The sequence below is a fragment of the Bubalus kerabau genome, chromosome 3 (assembly GCF_029407905.1).
Source record: "Bubalus kerabau isolate K-KA32 ecotype Philippines breed swamp buffalo chromosome 3, PCC_UOA_SB_1v2, whole genome shotgun sequence".
NCBI lineage: Eukaryota > Metazoa > Chordata > Mammalia > Artiodactyla > Bovidae > Bubalus > Bubalus kerabau.
Genome location: NC_073626.1, coordinates 166,773,276 through 166,800,133, shown reverse-complemented (window position 1 = coordinate 166,800,133; position 26,858 = coordinate 166,773,276). Strand labels below are relative to the sequence as shown.

The window sequence follows — 26,858 nt, the reverse complement described above, 5'->3', positions numbered from 1 at the left end:
CCCACCCTGTTCTAAATTTCTTGTTGAAAATTATTCACAGGGGACTAAAGACTTCTTGTCCTCTGTGTGTAGTGAATGTGAAGAATATAGTTTTCTTCATTTTAGTTTTAATTGGCTCATGCTGCAGTTCTCCAGCTCTCAGTAATTACAGAATCTTCAAGATGTGTAAGTATATAATAGACTGACATCCTTTTAAATGTAGCATTTTGAAGGTTATGCTTTTATATCTTTTAATGTAGATGAAAAGGCAGAGATGTTTGTGAAAGAAAAGAGACTGTTAGTGTTATTTTTCTTATTTATACTTACTAGCGGGGACATTATAATCCTGGATTGGGTACAGGTAAGGGGGTGAAGTTCACTATTTTTTTTCTTTTTTCTTTTTATTACTCTTTGAAGGTCACTTAAAAAAAATTAATTTATTTATGGCTACAGGGCATGTGAAATCTTAGTTCCCCAACCAGGGATTGAAGCCATGCCCTGTGCATTGGGAGCTCTAGTCTTAACCACTGGACAATCAGGGAAGTCCGTTTTTTCTTTTTTTTTTTTTAATATTTTATTTGTTTGAAGGTCACTTTTAAAAAATAGTGTTAATTTGGTTTCTAAGAGGTCTCACTAAACCTTTCTTTACTTGCTAAATGAATTTATTTTGCTGAACACTTCGTAACGTGAACTTGTTGGGGAAGCATGCAGTGTCTTCCTACAATTGTGTGTGCTTAGTTGTGTCCAACTCTTTGACCCCATGGACTGTAGCCTGTCAGGCTCCTCTGTTCATGGCATTCTCCAGGCAAGAATACTGGAGTGGGTTGCCATTTCCTACTCCAGGGGATCTTCCCGACACAGGGGTTGAACCTATGTCTCTTCCATTGGCAGGCAGGTTCTTTACCACTGAGCCACCTGGGAAGCTCCATATACCTAAAATTAGCAAACATTAAATGTGTATATAGGCGTGTGTGTGTGTGTGTGCATGTGGCATTTTATTGTTTTGCTGAAGCATTGTTAGCACATTCCTTCCTGAGTGTATTTACAGTTACTGCAACCTGAGTAAGTCGGTTTCTCCAATGGGATAAATTCTACTCAAATAATTTGGAAAATTACTTTAAAAGTATTAGGGCTTTTAAATGACTCTGGTGTTTTTTAATGGTTAACATTGATAACTTCAGAGTTTAACATTTAGTTCTTTTAACTTTTGCTGACAGTTAAAGTTGTGTTCTCTATCAAAGATGGGTGAGACATTCATGCATCAATTCATCACCAGTGCAGTTATCTAGCTGCTGCTGTTGACATGTTCACTGATGCCAAGACCAAAGCATGTAGGAACCTGCACTTGAAGCATATTTCCTTGGGTGTATGGTTTTTGGACTTACTTGATTTAGAGGAAGGTTGTAGTTGTGGACTCCTCCTGAAGAGCTTTTTTATCCACTTGTTTTCTCCTGCTGCTGCTTCTGCTGCTGAGTTGCTTCAGTTGTTCTGACTCTGTGCGACCCTATAGACGGCAGCCCACCAGGCTCCCCCATCCCTGGGATTCTCCAGGCAAGAACACTGGAGTGGGTTGCCATTTCCTTCTCCAGTGCATGAAAGTGAAAAGTGAAAGGGAAGTCGCTCAGTCGTGTCCGACTCTTAGCGACCCCATGGACTGCAGCCTACCAGGCTCCTCCATCCATGGGATTTTCCAGGCAAGAATACTGGAATGGGGATGCCATTGCCTTCTCTGATTCTTCTCCTAGTTAACATTAATTAATAAAATTAATGATTAAACATCCTTCTGAGGCATTTAGGTGAGTGGGAAAATATGAAAATACTTGATATATGAAATTTGAGAATCCTTTGCTTGTACATTATTTGAAAAAGATAGTTGATTATTTTAAAATTAAAATTACACTATTACATAAGCACATTAAAATATTTCTCTGTTTCATTGTGCTTAGTAAACTCAAATGTTTGTGTTTTTAAAATTGCATTGGTATAACATAGATAAAACAGCATTCCCCAGACATTTGTTTATGGCCTTCTAAGTGACATTGAAGAAATATGCACAGTCCCTTAAGTATCTCATAGTCTAATGAAGGAAAAAGATTTGCAAATGGATAATTATGGACTAGTATGAGTGTAGTGATAGATATAACCTGAGTGTTGTGAAAAAGTTGAGAGTTGTTAGCTTTGCTTGAGGATTTCAGGGAGGGATTTTTGGAGGATGTGACACTTGAACTGTGTTCAGAAGCTATGTAAGATATCAAGAGGCAGAAGAGGGGTGTATAAAGAATGAGAGGGTGGTGTGTGGAAGGGAGGTGTGACAGTGCAGGAAGTGAATGTAAGATAGGTTGCAGTGAGTGACAGATGAAGTTCCAGAAGTAGGCATAGACTGGATCATCAAGTGTTGTGTTCACTTTTAAAAGGGCCACTGCCTTCCCCCACCCATGCTGATAGGAGCTGGGTTTTGAACAGGGCCATGATGCTCATGTGTTTTATTTTAAAGGGTGGATTTTGAGGAAAATAGATTCTAAAAGGTTATTAGAGTTCATTTCACGATGCCTGGAAGACTGTTGCAGTGATCTAGAAGAAAGTTTTAGGACAGCAGTATTCAGGATGAAAGATTGGAAGCATGTTTGAGAAATCTCTCTAGCCTGACGTCGGTAGCCCTTGATGATTGGATGAAAGAGAGGAAAGAAGACAAGTTAAGGCTTATGCTTCCAGCTTGTATAACTAGGTGGTTTGTGTTGGCCACTACTGAACTAGAGAATATAGAAAGAAGACTTGGGTGGGTTTGAAGAGTGAGTTTACCAGAAAGTTTGGACATGATAAATTTGATATGTGTCTGGAGGATTTTGTTGGGCATGTCCAGCAGGTAGTTGAATACCATAGTTTAGACTTTGGGGTTACTGCCAGGTTGGCAGTATAGATTTGGGAGCAATTAACACATAAGCCACTAATTTATCTTCTTTGAGATATGGACCAAATTTCTTCAGAAATCTGCTAAGAGCTATTGACTCACCATCCAGAAAAGAAGTACACACACAAAATTTTGCAAAATTTCTATGCAGTTTTAGGGGACTTCAGAATCCCTTGCTGGTCTAAAACTTTGTACATTTTAGAATCCTGAAAGTGTTCATAGTAGTTGTAACCATTATAATAAATGGAAATGCATGCAGACCCAGTGTAGAGTGAAAAGAAGAACCAAGGACAGAGCTCTGGGGATTAAAATCATGTAAATGACACTGGAAGAATAGGAGATATGAAGTAGGGGGATACTGTTTTTGAAAGGCTACATTTTATTGACTTGTATTTAGCATAGCTGTGCTCTTGTTCAGTCCCTTAAGTTGTGTCTGACTTTTTTGCTACCTCATGGACTATAGCCCACTGGAAGTAGTGGCAGACTTTATCTTCTTGGGCTTCAGAATCACAGTTGTGTTCTTAAGGTACTTCTGTTTTAGCTGTTTATTTGCTAAGCTTGAAAAACTGTTTTTTCTCTGACATTTGATTTCCATAGATGAGAGTTCAAGAGATCCTGTCACTGATGGTCAGCATGTGAGGGATTATATAGTAGTCCCTCAGTATTCTTAGGGGACTGGTTATAGGACCTCTGCAGATACCAGGATCTGCGGGTGCTCAGTGAAGTGCAAGTCGCTCAATCATGTCCAGCTCTTTGCAACCCCATGGATTACACTATACAGTCCATGGAATTCTCCAGGCTGAAATAGTGAAGTGGATAACCTTTCCTTTCTCCAGGGGGTTTTCCTAACCCAGGGATTGAACCCAGGTCTTCTGCATTGCAGGTGGATTCTTTACCAGCTGAGCCACCAGGGAAGCCCAAGAATACTGGAGTGGGTAGCCTATCCCTTCTGCAGCAGATCTTCCCGACCCAGGGATCAGACTTCGGCCTCCTGCATTGCAGGCGGATTCTTTACCAGCGGAGGTATCAGGGAAGCCCTTGAGGGTTCTCTGGTCCCTTGCATAAGATGCCGGAGTACAGTCTGCTCTGTATCTGTGAGGTCCATGGAAACGGAGGGCTGGCTATACTGTGCCTTGGCCTGGGCAGAATTTACCAACATTTGCGTTTAATCCTCATGATAGTCTTTTGAGATAGATGTTGTTATTAAAAAGTGAGGAAATAAAGGTTTGTTGTTATTTAGTCAGTCATATTCAACTCTTCTGCTACTCCGTGTACTATAGCCCGTTAGGCTCCTCTGTCTAAAGGATTCTCCAATACTGGATTGCCATTTCTTCCTCCAGGGGATCTTCCCAACTCAGGGATCGAACCCACATGTCAAGCGTTAGCAGGCGGATTCCTTACCAGTGAGCCACTAGGGAAACCTCTTAATAAGATTTAGAGGAGTTATGTAATTTTGCCCAAGGTTGTGTGGCTTATGCATTTAGCAAAGCCATGACAAATCTAGGCATCAGGTCAGTCACTCAGTCATGTCCGACTCTTTGCAACTCCATGAACCACAGCACACCAGGCCTCCCTGTCCATCACCAACTCCGGGAGTCCACCCACTCATCTCCATTGAGTCGGTGATGCCATCCAACCATTTCATCCTCTGTCATCTCCTCCTCCTGCCCTCAATCTTTCCCAGCATCAGGGTCTTTTCAAATGAGTCAGCTCTTCACATCAGGTGGCCAAAGTATTGGAGTTTCAGTCCTTCCAATGAACACCCAGGACTGATCTCCTTTAGGATGGACTGGTTGGATCTCCTTGCAGTCCAAGGAACTCTCAAGAGTCTTCTCCAGCACCACAGTTCAAAAGCATCAAATCCTTGGCGCTCAGCTTTCTTCACAGTCCAGCTCTCACATCCATACATGACCACAGGAAAAACCATAGCCTTGACTAGATGGACCATTGTTGACAAAATAATGTCTCTGCTTTTTATTGTGTTGTCTAGGTTGGTCATAACTTTCTTTCCAAGGAGTAAGCGTCTTTTAATTTCATGGCTGCAGTCACCATCTGCAGTGATTTTGGAGCCCAGAAAAATAAAGTCAGCCACTGTTTCCACTGCATGGTGGGCAGCAAAATCTGTGTTCTCTACTATTAATAATATAGTGTACCGTGTTTATCAGGATTGTCAGTGATTACTGATACTACTGCTTTACCTAGTTAGCACAGAGGGATGGTAGGTGAGTCCAGTGGTTTGGACTAGATTTGAAAATACGGATTCTGATTCCAGCTCTATGATTTTTGGGTAAGTCATTTAACTTCTCTGGGTCTATTTTCGTCTTTGAGCATTTTTATGCTTCAGCAATCATGAGAAGAAACATTTTGTCCTGTGTCTTCCACTTGTACCTATAATGCACAAATACTGAGGAAAATATACATAACATCTTGGATTTTAAAATAATTTATATGTGCGAGAAATGATTCTTTAAGAGTATTTGTACAATATTTGAAACTTGTTTATATTTTAGTTTATATTTGTAACTTCTATATTTTATACTAAAAATATCTTAAAAACACTTTGCTTTCTAATAGAAAATTTAGTAATTCATGCTGAGTAGAGACCCTCCTGTATGTTTTTTTAGCTTCTATGGGATCTTCGTTACAGAGCCTGAAAAGATCATTTAAGGTTTTGCTGAACTTTTATTTAGCAGTATAATTATCTCTGGCATTTTCAGTCCACAGTAACTGCTCTTTCTTTGAAAGTGTTTTGAACTTTCTTTATATGTTCAGTATTTAACCTCAGGACTGGTGTCTTAGTCTGCTTTATTGTAACCTCACTGTCAGCAAACTGTTAAGAAAACCACATTGCACATGTATGGACTGTTCGAGGCCATCATTCTCACATTGTATTGTGGCCTTTATTTGTGCAAAGTTGTAAACAGCCACATCTTATTTATATTTCACATGGATGGCATCCTCTGTAAAAGGGTTCAGTTCAGTGCAGTCGCTCAGTCGTGTCTGACAATTTGCAACCCCATAAATCGCAGCACGCCAGGCCTCCCTGTCCATCACCAACTCCTGGAGTTCACTCAGACTCATGTCCATCGAGTCAGTGATGCCATCCAGCCATCTCATCATCCTCTGTCATCCCCTTCTCCTCCTGCCCCCAATCCCTCCCAGTATCGGAGTCTTTTCCAATGAGTCAGCTCTTCACATGAGGTGGCCAAAGTATTGGAGTTTCAGCTTCAGCATCATTCCTTCCAAAGAAATCCCAGGGCTGATCTCCTTCAGAATGGACTGGTTGGATCTCCTTGCAGTCCAAGGGACTCTCAAGAGTCTTCTGCAACACCACAGTTCAAAAGCATCAATTCTTCAGCGCTCAGCCTTCTTCACAGTCCAACTCTCACATCCATTCATGACCACAGGAAAAACCATAGCCTTGGCTAGAGGCTATGTAGTATGGCAAAGTAACATCTCTGCTTTTGAATATGCTATCTAGGTTGGTCATAACTTTCCTTCCAGGGAGTAAGCGTCTTTTAATTTCATGGCTGCAGTCACCATCAGCAGTGATTTTGGAGCCCCCAAAAATAAAGTCTGACACTGTTTCCACTGTTTCCCCATCTATTTCCCATGAAGTGATGGGACCGGATGCCATGATCTTCGTTTCCTGAATGTTGAGCTTTAAGCCAACTTTTTCACTCTCCTCTTTCACTTTCATCAAGAGGCTTTTTAGTTCCTCTTCACTTTCTGCCATAAGGGTGGTGTCATCTGCATATCTGACGTTATTGATATTTCTCCTGGCAATCTTGATTCCAGCTTGTGTTTCCTCCAGTCCAGCGTTTCTCATGATGTACTCTGCATAGAAGTTAAATAAGCAGGGTGATAATAAACAGCCTTGACGTACTCCTTTTCCTGTTTGGAACCAGTCTGTTGTTCTGTGTCCAGTTCTAACTGTTGCTTCCTGACCTGCATACAGATTTCTCAAGAGGCAGGTCAGGTGGTCTGGTATTCCCATCTCTTTCAGAATTTTCCACAGTTTATTGTGATCCACACAGTCAAAGACTTTGGCATACTCAATAAAGCAGAAATAGATGTTTTTCTGGAACTCTCTTGCTTTTTCCATGATCCAGCGGATGTTGGCAATTTGACCTATGTTCCTCTGCCTTTTCTAAAACCAACTTGAACATCAGGAAGTTCACAGTTCACGTATTGCTGAAGCCTGGCTTGGAGAATTTTAGGCATTACTTTGCTAGCATGTGAGATGAGTGCAATTGTGTGGTAGTTTGAGCGTTCTTTGGCATTGCCTTTCTTTGGGATTGGAATGAAAACTGACCTTTTCTAGTCCTGTGGCCACTGCTGAGTTTTCCACATTTGCTGGCATATTGAGTGCAGCACTTTCACAGCATCATCTTTTCAGGATTTGAAATAGCTCAACTGGAATTCCATCACCTCCACTAGCTTTGTTCCTAGTTATGCTTTCTAAGGCCCACTTGACTTCACATTCCAGGATGTCTGGCTCTAGATGAGTGATCACACCATCATGATTATCTGGGTCATGAAGATCTTTTTTGTACAGTTCTGTGTATTCTTGCCATCTCTTCTTAATATCTTCTGTTTCTGTTAGGTCCATACCATTTTTGTCCTTTATCGAGCCCATCTTTGCATGAAATGTCCCCTTGGTATCTCTAATTTTCTTGAAGAGATCTCTAGTCTTTCGCATTCTGTTGTTTTCCTCTATTTCTTTCCATTGATCGCTGAAGAAGGCTTTCTTATCTCTTCTTGCTATTCTTTGGAACTCTGCATTCAGATGCTTATATCTTTCCTTTTCTCCTTTGCTTTTCACTTCTCTTCTTTTCACAGCTATTGGTAAGGCCTCCCCAGACAGCCATTTTGCTTTTTTGCATTTCTTTTCCATGGGGATGCTCTTGATCCCTGTCTCCTGTACAGTGTCACGGACCTCATTCCATAATTCATCAGGCAGTCTTATCTATCAGATCTAGGCTCTTAAATCTATTTCTCACTTCCACTGTATAATCATAAGGGATTTGATTTAGGTCATACCTGAATGGTCTAGTGGTTTTCCCTTTCTTCAATTTCAGTCTGAATTCGGCAATAAGGAGTTCATGATCTGAGCCACAGTCAGGTCCTGGTCTTGTTTTGGTTGACTGTATAGAGCTTCTCCATCTTTGGCTGCAAAGAATATAATCCATCTGATTTCGGTGTTGACCATCTGGTGATGTCCATGTGTACAGTCTTCTTTGTGTTGTTGGAAGAGGGTGTTTGCTATGACCAGTGCATTTTCTTGGCAAAACTCTATTAGTCTTTGCCCTGCTTCAGTCCGTATTCCAAGGCCCAATTTGCCTGTTACTCCAGGTGTTCCTTGACTTCCTATTTTTGCATTCCAGTCCCCTATAATGAAAAGGACATCTTTTTGGGGCGTTAGTTCTTAAAGGTCTTGTAGGTCTTCATAGAACCGTTCAACTTAAGCTTCTTCAGCGTTACTGGTTGGGGCATAGACTTGGATTACTGTGATAATGAATGGTTTGCCTTGGAAACGAACAGAGATCATTCTGTCGTTTTTGAGATTGGATCCAAGTACTGCATTTCGGACGCTTTTATTGACCATGATGGCTACTCCATTTCTTCTGAGGGATTCCTGCCCGCATGAGTTAAATACACCCATCCCAGTCCATTTTAGTTTGCTGATTCCTAGAATGTCGACATTCACTGTTGCCATCTCTTGTTTGACGGCTTCCAATGTGCCTTGAACCATGTACCTGACATTCCAGGTTCCTGTGCAATATTGCTCTTTACAGCATTGGATCTTGCTTCTATCACCAGTCACGTCCACAACTGGGTATTGTTTTTGCTTTGGCTCCATCCCTTCATTCTTTCTAGAGTTATTTGTCCACTGATCTCCGGTAGCATATTGGGCCCCTACCATTCAGGTATGACCTAAATCAAATCCCTTATGATTACACAGTGGAAGTGAGAAATAGATTTAAGGGCCTAGATCTGATAGATAGAGTGCCTGATGAACTATGGAATGAGATTCGTGATATTGTACAGGAGACAGGGATCAAGAGCATCCCCATGGAAAAGAAATGCAAAAAAGCAAAATGGCTGTCTGGGGAGGCCTTACCAATAGCTGTGAAAAGAAGAGAAGTGAAAAGCAAAGGAGAAAAGGAAAGATATAAGCATCTGAATGCAGAGTTCCAAAGAATAGCAAGAAGAGATAAGAAAGCCTTCTTCAGCGATCAGTGGAAAGAAATAGAGGAAAACAACAGAATGCGAAAGACTAGAGATCTCTTCAAGAAAATTAGAGATACCAAGGGGACATTTCATGCAAAGATGGGCTCGATAAAGGACAAAAATGGTATGGACCTAACAGAAACAGAAGATATTAAGAAGAGATGGCAAGAATACACAGAACTGTACAAAAAAGATCTTCATGACCCAGATAATCATGATGGTGTGATCACTCATCTAGAGCCAGACATCCTGGAATGTGAAGTCAAGTGGGCCTTAGAAAGCATAACTAGGAACAAAGCTAGTGGAGGTGATGGAATTCCAGTTGAGCTATTTCAAATCCTGAAAAGATGATGCTGTGAAAGTGCTGCACTCAATATGCCAGCAAATGTGGAAAACTCAGCAGTGGCCACAGGACTAGAAAAGGTCAGTTTTCATTCCAATCCCAAAGAAAGGCAATGCCAAAGAACGCTCAAACTACCACACAATTGCACTCATCTCACATGCTAGTAAAGTAATGTCTAAAATTCTCCAAGCCAGGCTTCAGCAATACGTGAACTGTGAACTTCCTGATGTTCAAGTTGGTTTTAGAAAAGGCAGAGGAACATAGGTCAAATTGCCAACATCCGCTGGATCATGGAAGAAGCAAGAGAGTTCCAGAAAAACATCTATTTCTGCTTTATTGAGTATGCCAAAGTCTTTGACTGTGTGGATCACAATAAACTGTGGAAAATTCTGAAAGAGATGGGAATACCAGACCACCTGACCTGCCTCTTGAGAAATCTGTATGCAGGTCAGGAAGCAACAGTTAGAACTGGACACAGAACAACAGACTGGTTCCAAACAGGAAAAGGAGTACGTCAAGGCTGTTTATTATCACCCTGCTTATTTAACTTCTATGCAGAGTACATCATGAGAAACTCTGGACTGGAAGAAACATAAGCTGGAATCAAGATTGCCAGGAGAAATATCAATAACGTCAGATACGCAGATGACACCACCCTTATGGCAGAAAGCGAAGAAGAACTAAAGAGCCTCTTGATGAAAGTGAAAGAGGAGAGTGAAAAAGTTGGCTTAAAGCTCAACATTCAGGAAACGAAGATCATGGCATCCGGTCCCATCACTTCATGGGAAATAGATGGGGAAACAGTGGAAACAGTGTCAGACTTTATTTTTGGGGGCTCCAAAATCACTGCTGATGGTGACTGCAGCCATGAAATTAAAAGATGCTTACTCCTTGGAAGGAAAGTTATGACCAACCTAGATAGCATATTCAAAAGCAGAGACATTACTTTGCCAACAAAGGTCCGTCTAGTCAAGGCTATGGTTTTTCCTGTGGTCATGTATGGATGTGAGATTTGAACTGTGAAGAAGGCCGAGCGCCGAAGAATTGATGCTTTTGAACTGTGGTGTTGGAGAAGACTCTTGAGAGCCCCTTAGACTGCAAGGAGATCCAACCTGTCCATTCTAAAGGAGATCAGATCTGGGATTTCTTTGGAAGGAATGATGCTGAAGCTGAAACTCAGTACGTTGGCCACCTCATGTGAAGAGTTGACTCTTTGGAAAAGACTCTGATGCTGAAAGGGACTGGGGGCAGTAGAAGGGGATGACAGAGGATGATGAGATGGCTGGATGGCATCACTGACTCGAGTGAGTCTAAGTGAGTCTAAGTGAACTCCGGGAATTGGTGATGGACAGGGAAGCCTGGCATGCTGCGATTCATGGGTCTCAAAGAGTCAGATATGACTGAGCGACTGAAGTGAACTGAACTGACTGACCTGGGGAGTTCCTCTTTCAGTATCCTATCATTTTGCCTTTTCATACTGTTTATGGGGTTATCATGGAGAAGGCAGATGGCACCCCACTCCAGTACTTTTGCCTGGAAAATCCCATGGACGGAAGAGCCTGGTAGGCTGCAGTCTGTGGCGTCTATAGGAGACGGACACGACTGAGTGAATTCACTTTGACTTTTCACTTTCATGCATTGGAGGAGGAAATGGCAACCCACTCCAGTGTTCTTGCCTGGAGAATCCCATGGACAGAGGAGCCTGGTGCACCGCCGTCTATGGGGTCGTGCAGAATAGGACACGACTGAAGTGACTTAGCAGCAGTAGCAGCAGCATGGGGTTATCAAGGCAAGAATACTGAAGTGGTTTGCCATTCCTTTTTCCAGTGGACCTCATTCTGTCATATCTCTCCACCATGACCCGCACGTCTTGGGTTGCCCCATAGGCATGGCTTAATTTCATTGAGTTAGACAAGGCTGTGGTCCTAGTGTGATTAGATTGACTAGTTTTCTGTGAGTATGGTTTCAGTGTGTCCGCTCTCTGATGCCCTCTTCCCAGACCTACCATCTTACTTCGGTTTCTCTTACCTTGGGTGTGGGGTATCTCTTCTTGGCTGCTCAAGCAAAGCGCAGCCGCCTTTCCTTACCTTGAAGAGGGGCATCTCCTCACCGCTGACCTTCAACATGGGATAGCTCCTCAAGGCCCTCCTGTGCCCAAGCAGCCACAGCTCCTTGGACATTCTGTTGGTCCTCCTGGCCGCCGCCCCTGGCCTCGGGCGTAGGGTAGCTCCTCCCTGCCGCCTCCCTTGGCCTCGGGCGTTGGGGCATGGGGTAGCTCCTCCCGGCCGCCGCCCCTGACCTCGTTAGCAGGGTAGCTCCTCTTGGCAGTTCGCAGGGTAGCTCCTCTCGGCTGCCGCCCCTGACCTTGGACGTGGGGTAGCTCCTCCCGGCCGCCGCCCCGACCTCGGACTTGGGTAGCTCTTCTAGGCCGTTCCTGCGCCGACGCAGCCTGGCATTCTCGGCTGCTGCCCCTGACCTCGGACGTCGGGTAACTCCTCTTGGCCGCCACCCTTCGGGCATGGGGTCCTCCTGGCTTCTGCCCCTGACCTCGAATGTGGGGTAGCTTCTCTCGGCTGCGCTTAGTGCGCCGGTGGCAGCCGCAGCCGCGCTTAGGTTGTACTTTAGATATAACGGTAAAGTCTCTTAAGGCTGTTTCAGAGAAGTCTCTGATAGACCTGGATTTGAATAAGGTTTGAGAAACAAGAAAGTTGTTGTTTTCTAAAGAGTTCCTTTTTAAACTCTCCAGAAAAGATTAGAATAATAAGACTTAGTTTGAGTTATCTGCCTAAGAATCCTCTTGACTGGGAGTTGAAATTGTTTGACTGAAAAAACTGTTTTGCCTACCTACCTACTCCTTCCTCTTTTCCCGTTCATACCCTTTGGACAGGACTTGAAGAGGATTCTTTTTTCTTTTTTTGTTTAATGTCTTTTAAAAGATCTCTTTATTCAGATAAGCTGTACATATTAAATGTATGCAACTTGATGAGCTTGGAGGTAGGTATTCATTTGTGAAGAGATCGCAATATATGCAGTAAATATATCCATCACCTCCAAATTTTCTTACAGCCCTCTTTGGAGAGGATTTTATTAGTTCAGTATCTTATCCATTTCAAGTCAGAAGTAGACATGAGTCAGATGAGTAATTCATCTTTTCCTGTTTTTTCCAGTAATTTTTCCAGTAATTCATGTTTCCCTGGTTGTAAACAGAACTTGTAGGTTTTATATGGCATGAAAAGGTCTGCTTAAGTCAGAGATAAGTAGAAAATTTATCAACAAGTGCTTGTTAAATGCCAGGTATTATTTTAATGGCTGAGTTTATTCACTAGTGAGGAAAATCCCTGCTTTCATGGAACTGATATTTGACTGGGAAGAAAGAGACCAGGAAAAGAGATAATCTGAGGTTGGCATTTGATGGTCACTAGTAGGAGGGAGGGGCCTCCCTGGTGGCTCAGTGGTAAAGAATCGGCCTGCCAATCAATGCAGGAGACACGGGTTCCATCCCTGGGTCAGGAAGGATCCCCTGGAGAAGGAAATGGCAAATCACTCCAGTATTCTTGCCTGGGAAATCCAATGACAGGAGCGTGATGGACTGCAGTCCATGGGGTTGCATGTTGTTGTGGGAGACAACAGCAGCAAGTAGGAGGAGGCTGCTGCTTTAAATAGAGTAGACAGTTAAAACTTCATTTTAAGGTGACTTCATTAAAGGTTGAGCAGTGTTTGTGTTTGATAGGGGGATGAGACATGCAGATATCTGGGGGAAGACCATTTCCAGACAGAGAGAACAGCAAAAACCACCTTGAAGTGAACTTGTTTATCATGTTCCAAGGAATAACGAGGAGGCTTATAGGGCTGGAGCAGAGAAAGCAAGAGGGAAGGATAGATGAAGTCACAGAGACTGTCAGGTCGAGTAAGAGTTTGTAGGATAGTGTTTAGGACTCTTATCTCCAAGAGAAGTCACCCACCGAGGGTTGTGAGCAACCAAGTGACATGATTTGGCTTGTTTTTCAGAAGGGTCACTCTGATTGCTTTATGATAGTGGGCCAAGAGCAGAAGCAGACCAGTTAGGACGCTGTTGTAGTAATCTGAGAGATAATGGTGGTTTGGATTAGGCTAGTAACAGGGGAAGAAGTGAGGACTTAGTTTTGGATGCATTCTGAAGATCAGTTCAGTTGCTCAGTTGTGTCCCGACTCTTTGTGATGCCACGGACTGCAGCATGCCAGGCTTCCCTGTCTGTCGTCAATTTTCAGAGCTTGGTCAAACTCGTGTCCATAAAGTCGGTAATGCCATCCAACCATCTCATCCTCTGTCATCCCCTTCTCCTCCTGCCTTCAGTCTTTCCCCGCATCAGGGTCTTTTCCAGTGAGGTATTTTATCGCATCAGGTGGCCAAAGCACTGGAGCGTCAGCATCATTCCTTCCAATGACTATTCAGGACTGATTTCCTTTGGGATGGACTGTTTGATCTTGCAGTTCAAGGGACTGTTACAAGTTTTCTCCAACACCACAGTTCAAAAGTATCAATTCTTCGGCACTTAGCTTTCTTTATAGTCCAACTCTCACATCCATACATGACTACTGGAGAAACCATAGCTTTGACTAGATGGACCTTTGTTGGTAAAGTAATGTCCCTGCTTTTTAATATGCTGTCTAGGTTTGTCACAGCCTTTATTCCAAGGAGCAAGTGTCTTTTAATTTCATGGCTGCAGTCACCATCTGCAGTAATTATGGAGCCCAAGAAAATAGTCTGTCACTGTTTCCATTGTTTCCCCATCTATTTGCCATGAAGTGATGGGACCAGATGCCATGGTCTTAGTTTTCTGCATATGGAGTTTTAAGCCAATTTTTTCACTCTGCTCTTTCACTTTCATCAAGAAACTCTTCAGTTCCTCTTCACTTTTTGCCATTAAGGGTGGTGTCATTTGCATATATGAGGTTATTGATACTTCTCTGGCAATCTTGATTCCAGCTTGAGCTTCACCCAGCTGGCATTTTGCATGACGTACTTTGCATAGAGGTTGAAAAAACAGGAAACAGGGAGACAATACACAGCCTTGACGTACTCCTTTTCCAATTTGGAACCAGTCAGTTGTTCCATGTCTGGTTCTTATTTTTGCTTCTTAACTTGCATACAGGTTTCTCAGGAGGCAGGTCAGGTGGTCTGGTATTCCCATCTCTTTCACAATTTTCCACAGCTTATTGTGATCCACACAGTCAAAGGCTTTGGTGTATTTATTAAAGCAGAAGTAGATGTTTTTCTAGAACTTTCTTGCTTTTACGATGATGCAAAGGATGTTGGCAATTGATCTCTGGTTCCTCTGCCTTTTCTAAATCCAGCCTGAACATCTGGAAGTTCTTGGTTTATGTACTGTTGAAGTCTCGCTTGGAGAATTTTGAGTATTACTTTGCTAGCATGTGAGATGAGTGTAATTGTGCACTAGTTTGAACATTCTTTGGCATTGCCTGTCTTTGGGATTGGAATGAAAACTGACCTTTTCCAGTCCTGTGGCCACTGCTGTGAAGTCATCCAGTCGTGTCCAACTGTGCAACCCCATGGACTGTAGACCACCAGACTCCTCCATCCATGAAATTTTCTAGGAAAGAGTACTGGAGTGGGTTGCCATTTCCTTCTCCAAGGGATCTTCCCGACCCAGGGATAGAACCCAGGTCTCTCACATTGCAGGTAGACGCTTTACCGTGTCTGAGCCACTAGGGACACTGCTGAATTTTCAAAATTTGCTGGCATATTGAGTGCTGCATTTTCACAGCATCACCTTTTAGGATTTGAAAGAGCTCAACTGGAATTCCATCACCTCCACTAGCTTTGTTTGTAGTGATGCTTCCTAAGGCCCACTTGACTTGGCACTCTAGGATGTCTGGCTCTAGGTGAGTGATCACACCTTCGTGGTTATTTGGGTCATGAATATCTCTTTTGTATAGTTCTTCTGTTTATTCTTGCCACCTCTTCTTAATATCTTCTGCTTCTGTTAGGTCCATACTGTTTCTGTCCTTTATTGTGCCTATCTTTACATGAAATGTTTTTTTGGTATCTGAATTTTCTTGAAGAGATCTCTAGTCTTTCCCATTCTATTGTTTTCCTCCATTTCTTTACATTGATCACTGAGGAATGCTTTCTTATCTCTCCTTGCTGTTGTTTGGAACTCTGCGTTCAGATGGATATATATATCTTTCCTTTTCTCCTTGCCTTTTGTTCTCGTCTTTTTTTGGCTATTTGTAAGGCCTCCTCAGAAAACCATTTTGCCTTTCTTTTTCTTGGGGGTAGTCTTGATCACTGTTTCCTTCCTATACAGTGTCATGAACCTCCATCCATAGTTCTTCAGGCACTCTTATTAGATTTAATCCCTTGAATTCATTTCTCATTTCCACTGTATAGTCATAAGGGATTTGATTTAGATCATACCTGAATGGCCTTGTGGTTTTCCCTACTTTCTTCAATTTTAAGTCTGAATTTGGTAATAAGGAGTTCATGATCTGAGCCACAGTCAGCTCCCTATCTTGTTTTTGCTGACTGTGTAGAGCTTCTCCATCTTTGGCTACAAAGAATATAATCAGTCTGATTTTGTATTGACCATTTGGTGATGTCCATGTGTAAGGTTATCTCTTGTGGTGTTGGAAGAGGATGTTTGCTATGACCAGCATTCTCTTGGTAAAACTCTGTTAGCCTTTGCCCTGCTTTATTTTGTACTCTGAGGCCAAACTTGCCTGTTAACTCCATGTAACTCTTGACTTCTTACTTTTGCTTTCCAGTCCCCTGTGATGAAAAGGGCATCTTCTTCTGATGTTAGTTCTAGAAGGTCTTGTAGGTCTTCATAGAACCTTTCAACTTCAGCTTCTTCAGTGTTACTGGTCGGGGCATAGACTTGGATTACTGTGAGATTGAATGGTTGGTTTGCCTTGGAATGAACAGAGATCATTGTGTCGTTTTTGAGATTTCATCCAAGTACTGCATTTCGGACTCTTTTGTTGACTCTGAGGGCTACTCCTTTTCTTCTAAGGGATTCTTGCCCACAGAAGTAGATAAAATGGTCATTTGAATTAAATTCACCCATTCCAGTCCGTTTTAGTCACTGATTCCTAAAATGTCAGTGTTCACTCTTTCTGTCTCCTGTTTGACCACTTCCAATTTACCTTGAGTCATGGACCTAACATTCCAGGTTCCTATGCTATATTGTTCTTTACAGCATGGAACTTTACTTCCATCACCAGTTACATCCGCAACTGGGCATTGTTTCTGTTTTGGCTCTGTCTTGTCATTCTTTCTGGAGTTATTTCTCCACTGATCTCCAGTAGCGTATTGGGCACCTACTGACCTGGGGAGTTCATCTTTCATTGCTCCATCTTTTTGCCTTTTCATACTGTCCATGGGGTTCTCAAGGCAGGAATGCTGAGGTGGTTTGCCATTCCCTTCTCGAGCGAACCACATTTTGTCAGAACTCTCCAATATGACCCGTCTCTCTCGGGTGGTCTTAAACGGCATGGCTCATAGTTTCGTTGAGTTAGACAGGTCTGTGATCCATGTGATCAGTTTGGTTATTTTTTTGTGATTGTGGTGTTCATTCTGTCTTCCCTCATGGATAAGGATAAGAGGCTTGTGGGAGCTTCCTGTTGGGAGAGACTGACTGTGGGGGAAGGTGTTGGTGAGGGGCTATGCTCAGTAAATCTTTAATCCAATTGTCTGTTGATGGGCGGGGCTGTGTTCCCTCTCTGTTGTTTTTAGCCTGAGGCCAAACTGGTAGGGGCAATTACAGTCTTGGTGATCTCCTTCAAAAGGACTTGTGTATGCACTGTTGTATTCAGTGTCCCTGACTCTGCAGCAGTCCACTGTTGACCCACGCTTCCACCAGAGACTCCTGGACTCTAACAGGCAATTCTGGCTTAGTCTTTTGTGGGGACACTGCTCCTTTCTCCTGGCGTGCACAGAGTTTTGTTTGTGCCTTCCAGGAGTCTGTTTCCCTAGTCCTTTGGAAGTTCCATAATCAAATCCCACTGGCCTCCAAAGTCAAATTCCCTGAGCGTTCTCAGTCCCTTAGCCAGATCCCCAGATTAGGGAGTCTGTTGTGGGTCCTAGAACTTTCTTAACATTGCTAGAATTTCTTTGGTACAATAGTTCTGCAGTTTGTGGGTCATCTGCTTGGCAGCTCTGTGATGGGGCTAATGGCGCCCTCCTCCAAGAGGGGTTAACATCACACTCTGCATGACCCAGGTCTGCTGCAGCCAGAGCCCCCATCCCCGTGGCAGGCCATTGCTGACCCAAACCTCCTCAGAAGACACTCAAACACTCAAAGGCAGGTTTGGCTCGTTCTTGGGTCTCTGGGTCCTGATGCACACGAGATTTTGTTTGCGCCCTCTGGGCGTCTCTGGCAGGTATGGGGTTTGATTCTGAATCTAATTTTGCCCCTCCTACTGCAGCCATGAAATTAAAAGACGCCTACTCCTTGGAAGGAAAGTTATGACCAACCTAGATAGCATATTGAAAAGCAGAGACGACATTTTGCCAACAAAGGTCTGTCTAGTCAAGGCTATGGTTTTTCCAGTGGTCATGTATGGATGTGAGAGTTGGACTGTGAAGAAAGCTGAGCGCCAAAGAATTGATGCTTTTGAACTGTGGTGTTGGAGAAGACACTTGAGAGTCCCTTGGACTGCAAGGAGATCCAACCAGTCCATTCTGAAGGAGATCAGCCCTGGGATTTCTTTGGAAGGAATGATGCTGAAGCTGCAACTCCAGTACTTTGGCCACCTCATGCGAAGAGTTGACTCATTGGAAAAGACTCTGATACTGGGAGGGATTGGGGGCAGGAGGAGAAGGGGACGTCAGAGGATGAGATGGTTGGACGGCATCACTGACTCGATGGACGTGAGTCTGAGTGAACTCCAGGAGTTGGTGATGGACAGGGAGGCCTGGCGTGCTGCAATTCATGGAGACGCAAACAGTCAGACACGACTGAGCGACTGAACTGAACTGTCTTGTTGGAGCTTTTCCTTTGCCCTTGGATGTGCGGGGTATCTTTTCTTGGTGGGATTCAACATTATCCTGTCGATGATTGTTCTTCAGCAAGTTGCAATTTTGGAGTTCTTGCAGCAGAAGATTAGTGCACATCCTTTTTCTCTGCCATCCTGAAGACTGAAGATAGAGACAACAGAATTTCCTCTTGGATTAGTAGTGAGGTGATAGACTAAAGGGGACTGACTGCAAACTTTTTGGCCTGAGCACCAGGAAAGATGGAGTGGATGTCTTCTCAGCTGGAGAAGACTGTAGGGATGCCAGCTTAGGGGGAAAGATTAGCCATTCTGTTCTAGATGTGATTGAGACTCTTAGTAGATTTTCAAGTACAAATATTGAGTTAGAGTGCTGGATATGGGAACCTGGTATTAAGTGGTTGGTGGGAGAGGGTGGCTCCAAACAGGATATGTAAATTTTGAGGTTGACTTAAAGCCAGGAGACCAGATGAGTTAACTTCACCTGAAAACTGAGTTTGGATAGATAAGAGGTTCTGACAAGAGTTGGAGGTTGTGGTGATGAGTAAGAATCAGTAAGCAGGCTGGCAAAATAGGAGCAAGTGGAATAGAAAGAAAAACAAGAGATGGTAGTGCTTGAAAGGCAAGAGAGGAATCTGTATCAATCTGAATAATTGGGTCTTTGAATTGCTACCAGAGTGGCCAAGTAAGATGAGAAGTGAGACTTTGTTAGAGATAGCAGTGTGGAAGGTCACTGGTGACCTTCTGTAGAGTAGTTTCTGTGAAATGGTGGAGTGTGCGTGTGTGCTAAATTGCTTCAGTTGTGTCCAACTCTTTGCGAACCTATGGACTGTAGCCCATCAGGCTGCTCTGCCCAAGGGATTCTCTAGGCAAGAATACTGGAGTGTGTTGCTGTTTCCTTCTCCATGGAATCTTCCTGACCCAGGGATCGAACCTGCATCTCTTATGTCTACTGCATTGGCAGGAGAGTTCTTTACCACTAGCTCCACCTGGGCTGGTGAAAGGGTAGATATGAAAGCCTTATTAGAATGGATTCAAGATACAGTGGGGAAAATGTGACCTGGGGATAATAAATACAGAAGTCCTCTCCCTAGCTCTGTGATTGTGTTGTAAATGAAAAAAGGTTTTCTGGTGGTGCTGGAGAAATATGTGGGATTGTGAGGATTTGTTTTTAAGGTGGGAAACTGAGGATATAAATTGCAGATGGAAATTACTTAGCACAGAGGAAGATTTTGATGATGCTGGAAAGGTAGATTGCTATAGGGAGATCCATGAATAGGTGACTTGGGATGGACCTAGAGTAGTACTTGTTAAACTTTGTTCTGTACAGGTATCACCTGGGGTGCTTGTTAAACTGCAGATACAGTTCCGTTGGTGTGGGATGGGGCCTGAAATTCTGCATTTCTAAGTCCCTTGATGATGGCTGTTTCTGGTACCTGTGCTATAATTTGAGTATAAGAATTTGGCACTTCAAGCACAAGAGCTAGCAGGTTATGTTGGTGTACAGTCATATAGGTTAGTGGATATGACGCTCTCTTCAGGTTGTTTCTGTTTTCTCAGTGGAACAGGAAGCAAGTCATTATCCTAGGGTTGAGGATGGAGGAGACAGTATAAAATCATCTAGGAAAGTAAAGTTAGGCTAGAAAAGTAGAATCGTGGGATTGTATTAAGGGCCCACTTACGGTTTGTGGTTATGAATTTAAATTGAGACGGATTGAATACGGTTGTATGTATGTATGTCTGTAGTTATATTCAGCTGTGTGAGTGCCTGTGAGGGTAGGTGGGCAGTTGGGGTGTAGAATGGCAAGTATTTTGAAGTGGGGGAAGGGGGCGAGTTATTTATGGGTGTATGCAACAGTGCTCAGAAATGACAGACCATGGAATCTAAACTGGGAAAGGTGGAAAATGAGAGAATACTAGGTTAAACAAAGAAAATGTGTGGATTTATTGTTGTTTTGTTTTTTAATTGCAGATCTCCTCATCTTTAATTTGCTAAGGAGCTCTGCAGATCTTCAGGAGAGGAAAATAGTGTTCATGTCCCCAATGTTTTTTCATCAAGGAACATATGAGCTTGTATTCTACTAAATAAACTTAGGGAAAAGACGTCCTATATTTTTGGCTAAAACAAGTATTAACATCAGGAATTATGATTTTATTTAAAGTGGAGGGTTGTGCTGCAGATAAGGAAGGAGGGAGGTCGTAAAATGATATTTTAAAATCGCTTCTTTCAGCTCTAAAAACTATTTTAAATGTATTTTAAATTTAATTATTTCTGTTAAAAGATTGTTAGCATCCTTGTAAGTCATAGAGACATGTAATCATAATCATAATAAAATATTTACTATGTGGACAAATCATAATCATATAATAAAATATTTACTATATGGACAAATACAGAAAGATTTTCAACCATTGGTTTTTTCTTTTTTTTTGTCTCTTTCTCTCTTTTGGATATTACAGATGACCATGGATGAAAAATATGTAAACAGCATTTGGGACCTTCTGAAAAATGCAATTCAAGAAATCCAGCGTAAGAATAACAGTGGTCTTAGTTTTGAGGAGCTCTATAGAAATGCATATACAATGGTTTTGCATAAACATGGAGAAAAGCTCTACACTGGACTAAGAGAAGTTGTTACCGAACATCTCATAAATAAGGTATCCAACTTTTAAAGGACTATTGCTAACTGTATTGAACTTAGAAGTATTATTTTTAAAGGTTCCAGGAAGCCTATAGAAATAATAGTAGCTATGTTGTAAAACCTCACTTAAAAACTTATATTCAGCTAAATTAGAATTTTTGATAATTGAGGGAAGGTGGAATTTGTGATCTTTGATAAGTATAATTTCAGAAATAAATTTAATATACATATGGTTGTTTATGAATAAGTTAATTATAGATCATCATTTTCTTTAAAATGCTTATCTGCCCATTTTAGTTTTGTCGTCTTTGTATATTTGAAAATAAGATGACTACATTGTTTAAAAAATGTTGTCTAAGACTTTTTACCGAATGAAATTGGCCTTATTCATTTTAACTGAGTTTTATTACAACGAATAGGAATTTTTTAAGATAAATTAGTGTTGGACTGTTAACATTATAAAATGGTTCTTTGGTTCCAAAAAGATGTATTTGTTTTTTTTAGAACAAATGTTTTTTATAAAGCAGACTCTTCCACTATAAGTATGTCCTGCTTTAAGATTGTCAGATAAGATGTAAAATACCACAGATAAATAAAAACATCTCCGAGTTTTTGCATGGTATTAGGGTATTTGTTTTTTAAATTTTGTTCTGGAAAAAAAAAAAAAAAATGGAAAAGTTGCATCAGTAGTACAATAATTTCTTTATATTGTAGATTTACCAGTTGTCAAGATTTTGCCACATTTTAGCCAATCTTCTATTGGTATTTGTTATTACTATTATTGGTATTATTATTATTGCCAGACAGAGAATTAGTTTTAGATTCGTTTACACTCAAATGCTTTGGAATATTTCTCCTAAGAACAAGGAAATTCGCTCACTTAATCAAAGAACAATATTCAAAATCAGGCAGCTTAACATGAATATAAAACTATTATCTAATATGATCCACATTCAGATTCACCAGTTGTCCTTTGTGGCAGTGATGTCCTTTATAGCAGTATGTTTTCTGATCCAGGATCTTCATCCAGGATCACTCACTCAATTTCTCAGCCTGCTTTTGTCTTTGAGCACACTGACATTTTTGAGAGTATAGGTCAGTTGTTTTGTAGACTGTCCCTCGGTTTTTGGTTTGTCTGATTGTTTCCTCATGACTAGTTTCAGGTTGTGCGTTTTTGGCAGGAATTATACATAAGTGATGTTGTGTCCTCAGTGCAGCACATCAGGAGGCACATGATGTCAGTTTATCCCATTATTGGTGATGTTAACTTTGATCACTTGGTGTCCGCCAGATTTCTCCACTGTGAAGGTACCTTTTTTCCCTTTGTAATTCATAAGTAATTTGTTCAGATATATTTTGAGACTGTGTAAATATCCTGTTCCCCAAGAAACTTTTCATGTGATGGTATTAGCATCCATTGATGATTCTTGCATGAATCATTGTTTCTACAATGGTTACAAAATAATCACTTTATATTTCTACTCTTCTGTAATTCTTTTCTCTTAAATGGAATTACATGAGCAGGTAGCTAGTGTCTCATGAAGCAAGGGGATTAAGTTCTTCATTCATTCAGTAGTTTTTTTTGTTGTTGTTGTTAAGTGCCTAACTGTACAACTTTCTAAGAAAATGTAGTAGATGCAAACAGATATGATGCTGTCCCTTTCCAGGTTTGTTTTTGTTTTTATTCTGATGTGAGAGATGATATACATATTTAGATAACAGTGTGTGGCATTACATAATTAAAGGGCAAATGAGTTGTATAGGCAATAAATGGCTTAGTTATTCAAATGAGGGAGATACTACCGTGGGCTGTAAGATTTCATAGGAAAGGATGAAATTGAACTGAACCATGAAAAATTTCGAATATAAGTGAACGATGCAGCAGGTGTTTCCGGGATGTCAGATGTCTCATGATTATACAGAAATAAACTTGGTGGTAAGTAGAGTTGGATTGAGGTGTGTAACAATTTATGGGGATTAGTGGAGTGTAGTGTTGCAGAGTTGATTTGGGAATAGATTGGAGAAAAACTTGAATGCCAAGCTAAGGAATTTGAACTTTACAATGGAGGTTTATTGGAGGTTTTTAAGTGGATGATAATATGACAGAATATTTTAAGATTAAGATGAGAGTGATATAAAGTAGAATTGAGGGAATGTGTGTGCTAGAAACAGAGGAAGACCTGGAAAAAGCTAATTAAGATGATAGTCTAAAAATGTGATGTCAACAATTCTGAAATAAGATAAAATTTAGTTACTAGGAGAGAATTACGGTGCTACCAAAAGAATTATTGTGAACTTCGGTGGAAAACGGATTTAGAATGGGTAGAGGAGATGAAAAATTTTGCTTTAGGTTAATATTGGAAGCTTTTATAGTTAGAAGTCAACTTAGAAACCATTTTACATGTGAGGAAATTTGTGTGAGAGATTGTACTAAGGTGTCCAAGTAGAGATATGGTGGGTTTGGAGTTTGGCAGGAACTCAGAACTGGAGAGTGAGATCTGACATTTGGTATCTTGCACTGAGGAATATGTGTTGGGAGTTCAAAAACGAAAATCCCAGAGCCAAGGGGTGAATCTTCAAAAGCAAACTATGGTAAACAGGTGTGAGAAATGAAGACTAATTTAAGAATCTTGGCATCAAAAAGAGAAGAAAGGTAGAGTGGAAGAGGTTTGTTTAAAGCTGTAGAAGAGAAGTTTGGAGCAGCTGAAGTTTGGATATGAAGGGAATGTGAAATGGAACAGTGGAGAAGTAAAGGTAGAAGGGGAGCAGATTCTCACAGGGCATGATGATATTGATCCCAGCTAAGTCTTATTTAGCATTTACTATGTGCTAGGTCCACTTTTAGTGCTTTTGGATGTGTTCACTTAGTTAATGGTCACAACACAAGGAGCCAGATACTACTATTATTACCTCTGTTTAAAAATGAAGAAACCCAGGCGCACAGTGTTGGTTATTTGTCCAAATACATGAAGTTAGGGACTTCCCGGTAGCTCAGATTCTAAAGAATCCACCTGTGACAGAGGAGACCCATGTTCGATCCCTGGGTCAGGAAGATCCTCTGGAGAAGGGATTGGCAACCCACTCCAGTATTCTTGCCTGAGAATTTCATGGAAAGAGGAGCCTGGCAGGCTACAGCCCATGGGTTTGCTAAGAGTTGGACACAACTGAGCGACTAACACTTCACTTTCACAAAGTTAGTAAGTATCCTAGCTGAAAACAGTATTCAAGCAGTGTGGCTTCAGGCTGAATCCCTAACTTTTCTATAAATCTGCTCCTGAGGCATAATGAATGGATGAAGATGCAGTAAATATGCTGAAATTGAGGGTGCATGTGGAGTTTCATGAATATTGCCTCAGTGTTTATAAAACTGTAGTCCTTTAAATTTTAGTTTTTGGTTTGTTTATGGTTAAAATCAAGAAGTTGGCAGGAGTATCTTTGAGATGCTTTAGTTCTAAAACTACTGCAAATCTAATAATTAAGCAGTGTATCTTCTGAAAATGAGATGAAGAGGCTTGGAGTAGCTCCTGTGGGGAATGTACTAAGGAATTGGCAAGTGAGGGAAAAGATATCTCTGTGGGAGTTGGCCTGAATGTATGATTTATCTTTCTTCCTTTTTTTTTTTTCTTTCTTTTTTTTAAGAAGTGCTTTGCAGCTTGGGCACAGATGCAGGGAAAAAACCTCTATATTTATGTGCTTTGATTCAAAAAGTGAGGAGAGGAGGGAAGGTCAGAGTGAGAGGTCAGTGTTAATGTGACAGATTTTTGGACTCTGAAACATGGTTAGGTGGAAATTGGAGTCATGTGAACAATAACTCTGTGGTAATTGTTAAGAGCTTCAGTATAGTCTCTTAAAGTGGTCCCATATCTAAGATTAACTGTTTTTTCAAAATATAGCCAGTTCTCTACAGTATATTCCAGAGAACATGTATTCGAGTTGATTATGCTAAAGAATTAAAAAGTGAATCTGCTGAACTTTTATTTCTCCTATAAGTATTAATGAAATAGCAGCAGCATCTGAAGATGTTCTTTAATTTTTTTTCTTTCACAAATACTCATTTGACCACCTTAGCTAGTTAATTTCTGACTAGGAAATGTGCCAGTATCGGCATATCTGATAATTTCTTTGTTTCAGTTGAATTAAGTTTTTGAACCTCTGGTGATATCTATGCTTTCATTTTTCTGTTTCCTGTTGATCTTATTTCATTTTTAGTTTGATTTTATAAGACACTTTAAAAAATCATACAAATACAGTACTGTCTTAAGGGGACACTATTACAGAAGTCTTAACTGACAGAGCCATCATACAGTAGTGTAACATGTTTGTCCTCTGATGTAGGAAGTCCATTTGTTCTACCAAATAGGACTTAGGGATGTTACTGACATAATGTGCAGAGGGAGAGTTTGCATGTAAATCAATAGTGCCTGTTTCTACATTGCATCTTCTGCCTGGAACGTAAGAGAATGGTTTAGGGTTCTGTGGTATCAAAGTTCATAGAAAGTCTCTACAGAGGACTTAGCTTTTCTTCTATACACTGCTAAGAACTCCATAATAATAAATAATAATAGTTTAATAATAAATAATTTAGAAGTAGATGCAGTGAAAAAAAGTACTGGATAGAAAGTAGGGAGAATGAGGCATTAGACCTGATTCTACCACTAAATATTGACTGTCTTTAGTCTCACAGAATATATCCCTTTTTATGGTTCTGGAAGCATTCCTACAGCTTTTTGTTCAGTATGCTTTGAGTAGTTAGCTGAACTGCCTAGCTAATGATGTATTTTTTAAAGCAAAATTATTTTCCATTGAAGTGAACCTTTTAGTGCTGTGGTATAGACAGCCAGGACTATCTTTTCACATTGAAGAAATAAGTTTGCCACATTGAAGCAGGCGTAGAAGTTAAATGCTGTTTCTTTCTTGGTAGTATATTCTATCTGTAGAAGAATATTTCCCCAAGAAACTGAGACCCAAAGGAATTCAGTAAATTTCTCAAGACCACAAAAACAAAACCTACTGTGTATTGTGACCTTCTCTGCCTTGTCGTAAATATGAAAACATTTCAGAATTCTCAGGGACTATTTTTTTTCTAACGCAGATACCTTTAAAGGCACGATTATATTGGGGAGAAAAAAGGTTATGCTACTTTTAAGTTTTAAGGATTTTTAAATTATAGGTCATTTTGTAAAAGCCTCAAAAGTATCCTTGTAAAGTTACTCATCACCAAATTTAACATTCAAAAGTATTATTTGCTGGACTGGCTTGGGTGTAAGAAATACTAAATGGATGCATCTGATTTCTGCATTCATGGAACAGATAAACAAGTAAACATTCTATTACTTGTGGGCAGGGTAGATTAGGATGGAGCCATTTTTTTTTAATGTTTCTATTTTTATTTTATTTTTAAGCTTTATTGAGGTATAGCTGAAATTGTCAGATATTTAAAGTGTTTTGTTTGGGTCATGTCCTTTTAGAAGATTCCTATTTGAGATTCAGACTTCATAGAAAGTCTCTACAGAGGACTTAGCTTTTCTATACACTGCTAAGAACTCCGTAATAATAAATAATAATAGTTTAATAATAAATAATTTAGAAGTAGATGCAGTGAAAAAAAGTACTGGATAGAAAGTAGGGAGGATGAGGCATTAGACCTGATTCTACCACTAAATATTGAATCAAGTTACTAAATTTTTCTGGACTTAAGATTATTAATGTATAAAATGATTGGGATTAGTTAGCCTGAATGAGCATTAAATTTATATAA

General features: G+C 40.9%; 1 protein-coding gene across 3 annotated transcripts in view; it reads left to right on the top strand.

The window, feature by feature from the left end:
* CUL3 (cullin 3) overlaps positions 1–26,858 on the top strand; it is a 108,725-nt gene that overhangs the window by 16,439 nt on the left and 65,428 nt on the right. Inside the window, exons 1-2 of one of the 3 annotated variants that reach the window (XM_055573604.1) lie at positions 12,002–12,097; positions 20,919–21,116. In XM_055573604.1, coding sequence (XP_055429579.1) covers positions 12,017–12,097; positions 20,919–21,116 — 279 coding nt within the window. In that variant the 5' untranslated portion in view covers positions 12,002–12,016. Of the gene's footprint in view, positions 1–12,001; positions 12,098–20,918; positions 21,117–22,294; positions 22,409–26,858 lie in introns of those variants that run through there. The other 2 variants (XM_055573605.1, XM_055573606.1) reach the window with 2 other exon arrangements.